The sequence below is a fragment of the Anguilla rostrata genome, chromosome 10 (assembly GCF_018555375.3).
Source record: "Anguilla rostrata isolate EN2019 chromosome 10, ASM1855537v3, whole genome shotgun sequence".
NCBI classification, from domain to species: domain Eukaryota; kingdom Metazoa; phylum Chordata; class Actinopteri; order Anguilliformes; family Anguillidae; genus Anguilla; species Anguilla rostrata.
In genome coordinates, this window is record NC_057942.1 from 4,648,873 (window position 1) to 4,661,779 (window position 12,907).

At 45.3% G+C, this 12,907-nt stretch overlaps 1 protein-coding gene and 1 long non-coding RNA gene across 6 annotated transcripts in view; one reads left to right on the top strand and one right to left on the bottom strand.

Moving 5' to 3' along the window:
• LOC135264773 (apoptosis-inducing factor 3) overlaps positions 1–12,907 on the top strand; it is a 17,833-nt gene continuing 4,926 nt past the window's right edge. Inside the window, exons 1-13 of the mRNA XM_064353612.1 lie at positions 1–125; positions 3,131–3,347; positions 5,367–5,476; positions 6,466–6,575; positions 6,688–6,732; positions 6,970–7,066; positions 7,478–7,590; positions 8,025–8,111; positions 8,350–8,441; positions 8,627–8,757; positions 9,581–9,696; positions 12,361–12,432; positions 12,771–12,834. Of these exons, the coding sequence (XP_064209682.1) occupies positions 95–125; positions 3,131–3,347; positions 5,367–5,476; positions 6,466–6,575; positions 6,688–6,732; positions 6,970–7,066; positions 7,478–7,590; positions 8,025–8,111; positions 8,350–8,441; positions 8,627–8,757; positions 9,581–9,696; positions 12,361–12,432; positions 12,771–12,834 (1,285 nt within the window). The 5' untranslated portion in view covers positions 1–94. The remainder of the gene's footprint in view (positions 126–3,130; positions 3,348–5,366; positions 5,477–6,465; positions 6,576–6,687; positions 6,733–6,969; positions 7,067–7,477; positions 7,591–8,024; positions 8,112–8,349; positions 8,442–8,626; positions 8,758–9,580; positions 9,697–12,360; positions 12,433–12,770; positions 12,835–12,907) is intronic.
• The window catches only part of LOC135264778 (uncharacterized), a 10,169-nt gene continuing 2,739 nt past the window's right edge, over positions 5,478–12,907 (bottom strand). For 4 of the 5 annotated variants that reach the window (XR_010332800.1, XR_010332799.1, XR_010332802.1 and 1 more), the window contains 2 exons: positions 9,574–9,663; positions 8,254–8,976 (listed from right to left, as the gene is read on the bottom strand). This is a non-coding gene — a long non-coding RNA (uncharacterized LOC135264778). Of the gene's footprint in view, positions 6,684–6,945; positions 7,097–8,253; positions 8,977–9,573; positions 9,664–12,907 lie in introns of those variants that run through there. The other variant, XR_010332801.1, reaches the window with a different exon arrangement.

Consider the following 12,907-nt stretch of genomic DNA (forward strand, 5'->3'; position numbering starts at 1 on the left):
CCCCTCCCCCGCCCCACCCCCGTCCTCCCCCGTCCTCCACCCCGTGTCTCCAGGGCGTCCTTCAGCAGCCTCCTGGCGCAACTCCGGGCCCATCATGGGAGGATGCCTCTCCAAACCCAAACCAGGTGATCGGGCCCCCGCCCCCCAAATCCCCTAATAATCGCCGCCTGTTCGCCGCCCGTATGTGGGTCACACGCCGCTCTCCGACGGCCCTCTGTAGAGTGGCAGGTTTGCCGGGGGCGGGGGAGGGGAAGAATTTTAATGCCCTCGGTTGTGCCGCGTCAAGAGGATTATAAAGTAAAATGTGAGTCGGGTCTCAAAACGCGGTACAATGTATCACTGTTCGGTTCCTGCCTCGGGGAAATAGGAAAGGTGGGTGGCAGGGGTGTGGGTGGGGGGCTGGGGGGGGGGGGTGGTGCATGCGGAAACATGACTTCATCCGTTACATATGCTGCTTCTGGCGGCATCGGCTTCCGAGGGGGCGGGACGGGCGGTTTCGAGCGCCGTAAATCTGCGTCTAAGTGGGGCCGCCCCTTACCATTCGCAACCTGGACCTTCCCCCCAATCGGGGAAACGGCAGAACGGAACATAAAGCAGTGGCTTTTCAGTCAGGAGTTCTAAAAATGTGTGGACAATGCGAAAGTAATCGAATGAGATTTATCTGCAAAATGCTCACATAATGATGATGTCGACTGCTGGAGTCGGCCATTAAGGGAGGTCATGCTTGATAAGCACTGTATAAAATAAACGCATATGTGCAGTTACCTATAACAGCGGCAACGGCTTTTTGATTTATGATATACTGGTACAGAACTAATACTAATACGATAGTTGAGATATAGTTTTCTCAGCAATAATAACACGTGGAAACCACCGTGGATTATGAATCACAGACAGGCACGGAGTGATGCTCTGCTCTCGTGTGTTGGAATCGGCAACGGGGGCAGAGGTCTCTGTGCATAATTTATATAACACTTCACAAACATCTCATATTCCTCCTCTACTGCCAAACAAGAGGAATACAGATACAGATTTAGGCTAATATGCGTCCACGGGAGAGGGGGGTGGTGAAAACCTGAGGCGGGGGAGAGAATGGAAGAATTTATCCGTCTAGCTTACGAGACAAATGAACAAGCAAGGACGCCTCAAACGTGCCCTTATGATATACGATCAAATTATTATTCTTTAGCCACCTGGGACACCGTACAAATTGAAAAAGTGATTTACAGGCTCATAAGCATGTGCGGAATGACAAAATATCAGCGGGAGGAATGATCGATCGAGAGTGATACATAACAATAACTGCCTATAATTGTGTATATTGGATAACTGGATAACTGCATACTGTTTTATTAAGCAGAACACATCTTGTGCCATTTCAACCCCTGATGGATTTATTCACCACTGCAAGGCACATAATTTGGTTAAGTGCACAGTGTCACAGAGGCCTCAAGCTCATGCAGTTATGCTGCGTTGAATGTACTCCTTGAATTTGCGGCTTATCGATGAATGCATTTCACGAGCATATATTTAAAATTCAGAAAAGAGCTATTTGCATAAGGTCATGCTATTGCCAAAAAGCTTTGTAATTTATACTTTAAAAATGTACATTTGCAGGCTATATGTTTCCATCGGTATGATTAATTTAGCAGTATAAATAATTAAGCAGCCATTAAAATTAAGGTCAGTGCTGTTGACTAAGTGAAACGAAGAGATCAACTCAAAAAGTCAACAGTTCCCAGTTTACAGTTCATTAACGCTGAGAGATGTTTGAAGTGACGAACAGCCATTCCAAATCCACACCGACTCTTATTCCAGAACTACTGGTAGCTAAAAAAAAATACAATAAGCTCCCAAGAGCGAGTATTTATTCTGATTCAAGGGATTAGTGTGCCCGTCATATTTGGCAAATTACATAAAAGTGTAATCATAGCTAATATAGCTGAGGTTTGGTGGGCTGAAATAACATACTGAATTAAATGAACCCCTAAACTGATCAGTCTAACTCAGATGTGGCACAGCAATATTGGAAAGAAGATGTTTTAGATCATTGGTAATCACTATACATAACCTCTTGGATCACTGTTTGGATGTGTGCATGTGAGTATGATGGCAGGCATTGTATGTTTCTCAAAAATACGTACAGTAGTAGGTACCTGCTGAAGATACTCTGATAAAAAATATACACAAGCTTATTTTTCTATAATTTCTGTGCAATAGCATGTAGCAAAGTCTTATTAGGGCTTATACCTGTTGCATTTAATTCTGATAGCATTAGTCCATTGATTTTACGCTAAAGGTCATCACTGTATATAGCGTGTCAAACAGCAAATAACACGTCACTGCGCATAATGTCAAGCAAGCCCGGTGATTGGGGGCTGACTGCTTTCTTTCCCTGCGATTGCAGTCGCTCTTATGATTTTCCATTGATTTTAATTAAGAGTCGCTCAGCGGGACAGAATTCCAGACGGCTTACAGTCTAAGAACCGGACGGTCAGCACATTTTTCCGGCCGAAGAGATAAAGCTGGCTCTGTGTTGGCCATGGTAAAAAAAAAGAAAAGAAAAAAAAAGTGTTTCACATTTGCCTTCTCTCATGGAGGAATATCACCGAAATTAAGACATTTTAAAACAAAATGGAGTCTCCTTCAAAGGTCATTCATTCATGTTGCTGTGAAGGAGCTTTACTACATGCAAGCGGCCCGCCATTTTGGAATGCCATTTAATCTGTACTGTACAGATATTGAGGTTAACATAGCAGGACTTGAATAATGATGCCATTTACGCCCAGTGCTCTGATGATTAATCATTTAAGTGATAACATCTTCATAAAACTGTAGATTATTGGAATATTGATTTCCATATATCATGCGCTTAAACAAGAAGTCATATTTTACCATATTATTAGACTGTGTTATTCACAGAGTCTCATGACTGAAGTAAAAAGATACCTGTAAAAATATTAATAATTTCACAGCCAGGACAAAAAAATAAAACAAAATAAATAATATAAAATAAAATGTTAATAATTATTATTATAATTAAGGGGGCCAATTGCTAGCCCTTCATTTATTGTATTGAATGAACCGCTTGAATTGCTCATCGTGTCCTGCGTGTCTGTTGGCCTTCCAGTGGAGGTTAAAGTGGAGCTCACGCTGCTGGAGAAAGAGCGGGAAACGGACGCCATGTCGCCCAACGGCAAGGTCAGCCCCTTCTCGGAGTGCCGGCCCAACGGGGCGCTGGGCCACTGCTCGGACGAGGACTCCTCCGCCGCGCTGCGCCCGTACCAGAAGTCCCGCGACTACGTGGAGGCCTCCGTGTGCCACGTCAAGGACCTGGAGAACGGACAGTAAGACCCACGCTGCTTTGCTGCACGGCGAAGTCCGATCGCTAGAGAGCTGCTGCTCCGCGGAGTCAGACCGCTAGAGAGCTGCTGCTCTCCGCTGCTTTCTGAATATTACTGAGTTTATGAATGAGTCCTACGGCCACATCTCGGCCTGTTGACCTTCACAGGGTCCCAAGCTCTAATTCATTGATCAATGAATGTGATCAATAAATATTTAGTTATTGATAACCAGCGGTGGTTGTCGTGCTGAAAATTGACGGGCCAAAAGATTTTCAATTTAAACTGATAGTTGGTCTCACCCTGTTTCCGTTAATTTTCCTTGATTAACTAGCATGCTAACGAGTTGACTAATCAATTGGCAAGTGAATTAATCGGTGTATTGATAATGAAGGAAAATGACTGAAAAGAAGTTGAGACCAATTAAATCAATTTAAGGGCAAGTTTTATGTCTCATCAATTTTCAGGTCACCAACCATCACTGTTGATAACTAACTATTAGCTATCATATTGTACATTTATTTCAAGGTGCTGTGTGTGGAAGTTTTTGTATGTCATTTAATCAATGATATCTCTTCAACACAACTGAAAATGATTTCATCATGGGTGCAAAAAATATTGCAAAGTTTACTCTGGATATATTGCAGTACTCAACATGCAAGTCTAATTATAGCCTCCTGGCAAAGACCCAGAAAAGACAAAATTGCCACGTTTTGGGAAAAATAAAATTTGTTACAATTTTCAAGATATGTTATTCATTAGCTCTTTCAAAAGTGTGACCCATGTTGAAGGACCGCTTGGTGCATCAAACCCTGCGGAAATTCAACACCTCCCGTCAAGTTACTGTTTGCCGTTCTTCAAAACAAAAGCCGAGGGTCTTGGATGCTCAGGGGTTAAACACACACCCCACACAACGCTGTTTACCGTAGGGCAGAAGGAGTACGCTTCAGTATGTTTGTCCTGCAGGCATGGCTCGACTGAGAGTAATAACGTGTGCTCTCTTCACAGTGGATGCTTATCAGGTGTCGGAATAGGTTTTTTTTTTTTAAACGTTTGTCACAAACAGAGCTTTCGAAAGCCCATTAATTCCACTCTCACTTTCATTGTGAGGTTCAAATATTAACTTATATCCTCAGAAATTCACCAAACACACCCCAGACCAGACCCCCCCCTCCCCCACCTCCCCTCACCCCCTCCTTCCCCATTCCAGAAGAACTTTTTGAAGTTCTTATTTCAGAGCCTTTTCATTCATAAGAGGTTGTGACCCTGCACAATCCCACTCCAAAAAGGTCAACAAGCTATTGGGCAATGGAGTCCAACCCATTGGGCAATGCAGTCAGCTGAGCAGCAGCACAATGAAGAGGTGCTCAGTTCTAACATCTCGTGAGCCCAGATTTCGGTTGGGCGCTCTGTAAGGGCCTGTAGTTACCGGGGCAGCAGTGGGTCATGAAAGCTACCAGAGGTAAAGGAATTAAAAATAAAAAAAAACTGATTCTAGATATTGAATAAAGCACATTGTGGCTGTTCAATCACTCGTTTGTTCCTCTTGCATCCCGGGTGCTGTTTAATTCAGCTGCAGTACGGCTGAATCAGGGCAAACACAGTTAATCGGTATGGTGGGCGGTGTATATTTGAATACATTATTCTGAAGCTCCAGGGGAACTGAACCGCATTTGCGTGTGTGTGTGTGTATGTGTGTCGCATGTGTATGTTTCTGTGTGTGTGTCTGTGTGCATATGTATGTGTGTGTGTATGTGTGCGTGCATGCATATGTGTTTTTTGTGTGTCTGTGTGTGTTCATGTATGTATGTGTGTATGCATGTATATGCACCTGTCTGTGTGTGTGTGTGTGTGTGGGCATATGTGTGTATGCACGTGTGTGTGTGTGTGTGTGTGTGTGTGTGTGTGTGTGTCTGTGTGTGTGTGTGTGTGTGTGTGTGTGTGTGTGTGTGTGTGTGTGTGTGTGTGTGTGTGTGTGTCTGTGTGTGTGTGTGTGTGTGTGTGTGCGCTGTTGTCACCCGGCAGGATGCGCGAAGTTGACCTGGGTGCCGGCAGGGCCCTCCTGATAAAGGAACACGGGGAGTTCTGTGCGATCGGACACAAGTGCCCGCACTACGGTGCACCACTGGTCAAAGGTGAGCGCTCACTATTACACCACAGTTTATTACACACTAATGGGCGTGTCGTCAGGATGCTTCCACACACACACAATAAGGGTCAGCACTTAGAAGGAACATAATCATTGCAAAACACAGTACTGTGTGATTTGGGGCGACATAGCTCAGGAGGTAAGACCGATTGTATGGCAGTCGGAGGGTTGCTGGTTCAAACCCCGCCCGGGGGCGTGTCGAAGTGTCCTTGAGCAAGACACCTAACCCCTAACTGCTCTGGCGAATGAGAGGCATCAATTGTAAAGCGCTTTGGATAAAAGCGCTATATAAATGCAGTCCATTTACCATTTGTCTAATCATGATGATGACAATGAAGATTATTATTAGGAGTAGTGGTAGTAGTAGTAGTAGCAGCAGTAGTAGTAATAGTTGCATTTTAGCAGTAGTTGCCACAGTAGCAGCAGTACACTGCATTGGATTCATTCCAAGCAGACACACTTGTCCAGAGTCACCTACATTACGAGGTCCCGGAAGTGTGTGTGAGCAACAGCGCCACAGAGCTAGCAACATTTCTCAGACCGGCGAGGGTTGTCATAGTCACTGTATTAATCGCAGTAGTTAGTTATTGCTCACCATCCTTACCCAAGGTGCAATGCAGTACAGTGCATGTGTTAATTACAATGTCCATTACGTTTGTGTTTGTACACAAAAAAGCATATAAGACACGCTACACAATACATCAAAACACATTTCAGATGATGGCAATGCAGATCGGATGAAGATGAGGTGGTAAATAATGTAATATAACCTGAGGCAGACGCTGGGTGTGATTCTTGTAGGATGCTGTCCCAGTGAGGGGTGTGATTCTTGTAGGATGCTGTCCCAGTGAGGGGTGTGATTCTTGTAGGATGCTGTCCCAGTGAGGGGTGTGATTCTTGTAGGATGCTGTCCCAGTAAGGGGTGTGATTCTTGTAGGATGCTGTCCCAGTGAGCTCCGCGTCCCTCTTTTGCAGGCGTGTTATCAAAGGGCCACGTGCGCTGTCCCTGGCACGGAGCCTGTTTCAACATCGCCACGGGGGACATCGAGGACTTCCCCGGCCTGGACAGCCTCCCCACCTTCCAGGTGACCTCCTGCGTCCGCGACCGTGACCGTAGGCCCGTGCCCGCCGCGTAGTCCTCCGTGGGCCTTACGGAAGTCTACACACGTCTGACATGTGTGTTTCTGCTTGCTCTAGGTCAGAGTGGAGAAGGACAAGGTGATCATTCGGGCCAACAAGCAGGTAATACGCGATGTCCTTCTGACTCCCAAACTGAAATGCCTGCTTAGGAACACAGGCAGACAGACAGACAGACAGACAGACAGCTTTTATTGCCCAGTTATGTAGGCAATAATAATTTTGCGGCTCAGGTCAACACCTTGCAAACATACACACAAAAAGTCACAGAATAAGAGGCAACTAAAAGTGATGGAATTTTAGCCAGAGCTCTCACACCTTTTCTTCCACGCCCTTCCCCAGGCTCTTCAGTCGCAGAAGAGGACAAAGTCCATGTCCAGGTGTTCTGCGGTCATTAACTCCAGCACGAGCTTCAGCCACGTGCTCATCATCGGGGCAGGTGAGGCCTGGATCGCGCTCAGTGTTCACACTGGAAGGGGGGGGGGGGTATGGGGGGTGGGGGTGGTGAACAGTCTCCCCCCAGCCTGTGTTCACGTTGGAGGTCAACAGTTTGAACAGTTTTTTTTAAGCCTTTACTCTGAATTCACCAGAATTGTGGTGCGTTTTCTTTTTAAGTGGCACTCTGCACTGTAGATCTCTCTCAGATCTTCAGAAAAGTTTTGTTTACATTCCCACAAAAAGACAAAAAAAAATGTATAATAAAATTCAATCACATATGCCTAAGTCTGCAGTGTGCAGGTATTTCTGCAACAGAACAAACCACAAAAAATAAAAACGAAATAAGTTGTTGTTGTTGTAGTTCTTATTCTTCTTCTTCTTACTATTATTATTCTCCTCCTCTTCCTCCCAGGTCCTGCTGGACTGGTGTGCGCAGAGACGCTGAGACAGGAGGGTTTCACCGACAGAATCGTCATGTGCACCATGGACAGACACCTGCCCTATGACAGACCTAAACTGAGTAAGGTTTGTACAGAGACCCAGTCCACACCACAGGAGCGACCGAAGGGTAAAACTCTCACTCCTCGCCGTCACCCCCACTGAGGCACGCTTTCAAATCTCCTTCGAGTCTCTGTTACAGACCTGAGCCTCTACAGCTCTGATAATGATAATCTAGAGGCCTCCTAATGGAGGTTAAGACTCCTATGCCAAGAGAGCCTTGGCTTTGAGGCAGTAGTTATTCCACCAATTCACAAACCTCCTGAAGCGCACATTTACATAGTGCATAAGATGATATGCAGAATGTGATAACCTTCCTCTGCTTTTTGTCATTTTGATCCGTGAGATATTTCCCAGAAGACCTATATACACACGCAGTAAAATAACGAAAGTGGCATTCTGGCACGCTGTTTTCCCGACGATGGCGTCTAACGCTCCTCTCAAAAACGCTCTGCTCGCAGTCCCTCGAAAGCACGGCTGAGCAGCTGAGGCTGCGCTCGGCGGAGTTCTTCCAGACGCACAACGTCGAGCTGCTGATGGAGAAAGAGGTGAGGGGGCGAGCGGGGGGCCCTGTGGGCCTAGCCTTAGGACAACGGCCACTTTTTAACCCTTATAGATATGCAATTAGCATGTCCTGAACTGAACATTCCAATGCTGATGTAACAATCGATACTGGTGGTGGAGTTCTAGAACACCGACTTGGAATTTTGGGGAAAAAAAAAAACATTCCAAGAACCTACTCTTCAAATGGTTAAACGGTCCTCTTTTTTGGCGTTCTGTTCACAGGTTGTCTCGGTGGACGTGAGGACGAAAACCGTCATGTTCCAAGACGGACTGAAGATGGAGTACAGGAAGCTTCTCATTGCAACGGGAAGCACGTAAGGAGGATGTGACAGTTATTTTAATCTCCTCTGTTACCAAATCTGCATATCTTTATTCTGGGAAACTATGCACATTTCAGGTACTCACAAAAAACAACACTTGACAGCTCAACTGAGGGTGATGAGGGGAAATACTGAGAAATTTCATGCTTAAATAACACTAACCCTTTTCTTCTGTCAAGACCCAAGCCTTTGAGCTACAAAGGCAAGGATGTGGAAAACGTGTTTTACCTCAGAACGCCCGAGGACGCCAACAGCATCGCCAGACTCGCCAACAACAAGAACGCGGTGATCGTGGGAACTTCGTTCATCGGTGAGTGTCACGGCAACCGTTCGTACGTTCCGTTCTTTTCAGTCCGCAGTCTCCGGGCTGAGAGAATGTAAGACCGTAAGAATGCACAATGATGAGAATGGGGCATCTACCCAAATCTAGGCCCACCATTTACATACAAACGAGTGCTGTGTTGGATACCCCAAGGGTCTCTGCCTCTGCTGCATGACCAGGAAAGCTGTTCTGTGCATTGGCATCTATCTGTGTAAAAAAAAAAAACAACACTTCCTGACATCCACAGGGAATTTTTATCTGTACATACACTTGTTCTGGCAGAACTGAAAAAATCTCTTTAGATCCCCCCTTACTGTCCCTTTGCTCACCCTGTCTATATCCTCCTAAGGTTTCAGCACTATACTGAAACCTACACTGCGTTAAAAAAAGTATATATGTATGTATTAAAAGCCCGTAATTTCTACATAGTGAAACCAAAATGTATAAAAAATATCCTTTAATAAAAGATGAGAATGTGCACTTTAACCACCATTGTTTGGTTACGAAACTAAAACTGTGGAGTACAGAACATCTGAAAAAAAAGGCTTTGTCCCAAACATGTGGCCCCCCCACCCCCACAGGCAGTGGTGAACGCCCCCCTAATTTCCCCCAAAGCGCTTGTGAACGCCCCCCTTATCTCCCCCAAAGCGCTTGTGAACGCCCCCCTTATCTCCCCCAAAGCGCCTGTGAACACCCTCTTATTTTCCCCAAAGCGCTTGTGAACTCCCCCCTTATCTCCCCCAAAGTGCTTGTGAACACCCTCTTATTTCCCCTGAGCTCAGGTGAACGCCCCCCCTTATTTACCCCACAGGTATGGAGGTGGCCGCCGCGCTCACGGACAAAGCCCACTCCGTCTCCGTCATCGGGATCGACGCCATCCCCTTCCGGAAGTCTCTGGGGGAGAAAGTGGGGAAGACCATGATGAAGGTAAAAACAAAAAAAAAAGAAAAAATTAATGAGATTTCTGGGAAGCCGGCCCAGTGAGGGCTCCTCGGCCAATCACACGCCCTGTTAGTTTTCATTTATATGGCAGAGAGGCTCACTGAGACAGCAATGGTGAGTGGGCAGAATAGAAAATACAGCAGTGCTTACCAAGAATAAAGCATATGGTGCAGTAAACAGAGCTACAGTATGAGGCATTAAATGATTAAAAAAAATACTTGAAATCCTTACAAAATTGCATAGTTTACTGTAAGTGACAGAACACGGCATTAAAGTTATGGAATACACGCTATCGCTAGAGCTAGTTTTATAGAAACGAGCCCATTAAAAATGTATATTATTAACAGACTGTATACAATTACGGTAATGCAATGCAATTGCTTCAGAACAATGCACGCTGCAACCTTGTGAATATTTATTTCTCGTTGTAAGAAAGTGCTGTAGACAATATCATCATTATTAATAATAATAAATACAGAGCATCGGTGACATTACTGAGAGCGTGCACCTGTTCCGTCCTGCCACTGCAGCCAGACAGCAGAAAGCTGTTCTCTGTGTGACAGCAAAGGGCTGAACAGAGCTCATCCGAACAGTGACGGTTGAATTGACCGCAGTGCTTCACTGGAGGTCTCCTGAAGAGGGGGGGGGGGGGGGTACAGCCAAGGCTCTCGACCCATTATAAGCAGCTGCTTGTCAGGTGCAAGATCGCTGATTCGTGTCCTTTTTTTCATCCGCGACTTCACATTCTCTCTGTCCCAATGACAAACGATCCCGGAGCATGGAGGTTAATTTTCGGCACGGTGACCCGCTGTGGGCATCGGGCAACCGTGTGGGCCGGGATCAGGGCACGCTGGCACCAGATAAAGATAATGTGGGCAGCTTTGTGCCCATGCCAGAACAACACAAAGGCAAAAAGAAAAAAAAAAAAGTGGAAAAAACAACAAAAATCCTCACGGAACAAGTTAGACGGTGGCATTTGTAGTAGTGGGCGTTACCCGCCGGACATTTGTCAACTTCAGCCTTGACATTAAAAGGGAAACGGGAGGTTTTCGCCGATTGAGCTGCTGACAGTTGCAAACGGTCCGAGCTGAAATGTCGTTGCTCGACTGTCGGAACTCTTGGCGTCTTTGTTGGGTGCTAGGCAACCACATCCACTGAAATGAGGGAGTAAAAAATTGGCGATGCTGAGGTAGATTTCTGACTGGACAGGCATAGCTGTGTTATGGCAATCACCCTAATCCAAATGGCCTCTTTAAGGCATTTGGCAACATCTACTGTTCTCCTTACCTCAGTGCAAACTGAGACTGTATTGATAATGGTAAGTCAAAGCATAGCCCTACTGCGCACCCTGCAGTGCCCTCCTTGTGTAAATTGTACAGCCATTTAATTCAGGTAACCGTACCAGAACTGAACATCTGGTGCTACTGGCTAGCTAAGTGCAGGTAAAAACAACAGTGATTAGAAACGTGGATTAAAGTGTTAAGTGTTAAACTAACAGGGAATATTTTTAAGATATAAAATGTGCATGGATGAGCTGAGCATCCATTTGAAATTTTCCAGTTTCTCTGGATCTTACGCAGGGATTAACATTACACAGATGTATATGTGCTGGTTTGTGTATCAACTAGTCTTCATTTTCTCAACAGCTGGACATTTAGAATTTAAGAATTTAAGATGAAATCATTTGTTAGGCTAAATAAAAACTGGGATTGAACAATGGACCGTCATCGCACACCCCTGATTTTGGGTTGTATGGTAGTGTTCTCCCTTTTTCAGAGAAGAGTTATTTTTCTCCAACTCAGCTTGTCATCAATTACATTTTACGCACTTGTTTAATAATGAATTGAGGGTAATTTGGGTCACTTCTGCCTCCTGTGTGATTTAGAAATGCGTATTTCCATTCAACTGAATCGGCTGACTGTAGAAGAGAAACAAATGAAGGGAAAGTGAAAGGAACACCCTGTCAGCAGAAAAGCACCTTGCACAAACACATTTCTCTCTTAAGAATACGTATAGCTAGCTGGTAGCAGTAAAGAGCTATTCGTTTCTGGTCCACCATCAATTATCAATTAACTGTAAAATCAAAACTGAACACCGCTAGAATACAAACATCATCCTGACTGATTCAGCGAATACAAATGACACGAGATGCCAGCGGGTCCGGCCCGCGTCAGCACTTTTATGAAACATGGTGCGTTAGGTTTGAATATCACACAAAACAATTCACTACTCGGTGTCAGAAAGTGAAGAATATGAACTGAAGTTGCTGTTCTCTCAGTCTACACCACCCGGCCTCTCAGAATGTTGCCACGTTTCCCTCCCATCCAAGCGATTAAAGGATTATCCTTATTATTGACAGTGTTTAGAACTAGACATGGAAAACTCAGAGAAGGGGCTTACGGAATACCAAACTATACCTCCTATTTGCTTCAGTAACACAGTCTTGCCATGTTCCCTCTTAAATGTTTACCATTTTAACACTTCTGCAAGTTTTGAGATTGTAAGACTCTATTGAGCAACCACTTTAGATACGTCAGACGTGCAGGTTTTACATGTCCACAGGCGTTTCAGGTTTGTGAAATTAATTAAAAAGCCGTCTTGTGAGAAATTCACTGAAATCCCACCTTGGCTTGTCGTCTGCCTTTTCAGATGTTCGAGAACAACCGGGTGAAGTTCTACATGCAGAACGAGGTTTCCGAAATGCGTGGCCATCATGGACAGGTATCCAGAAAGTGAGAGACAAAGCCTTGCGTGACGTAGGGCTGCCTTCAAACCTCAGCAGTGAGAACGTAGAGTCCGAGGCGAACCGCTTTGTCCCGGAGGTGGAGATAACGCGCCTCACGGTGAAACCAAAACAAATGCGCCCCCCCCCCCCCCCCATGCGCCCGCAGCACCAAGCCCCCCCGCGGGGATAATTAATGGGGCATGCTGTGCTTTTGGAAAGGGTTGTTCACTGATTAGGCTTTCGATAATAGTGCTTTCGCTACAGCAACATCACTACATTTACCGTGCTATTGGCCCAAGTGTCACTCTCTCTCCATCTCTGGTTCTTCCTGCAGTTAAAAGAGGTGGTTCTGAAAAGTGGGAAGGTCTTAAGGGCTGATGTGTGCGTCATCGGTACAGGTGAGTCCATTTCGGCCGAACCATGTAAAAATAAAAGCGTTTTTGAGAGTTGCAAAGCATTTTAAAAGGGTAA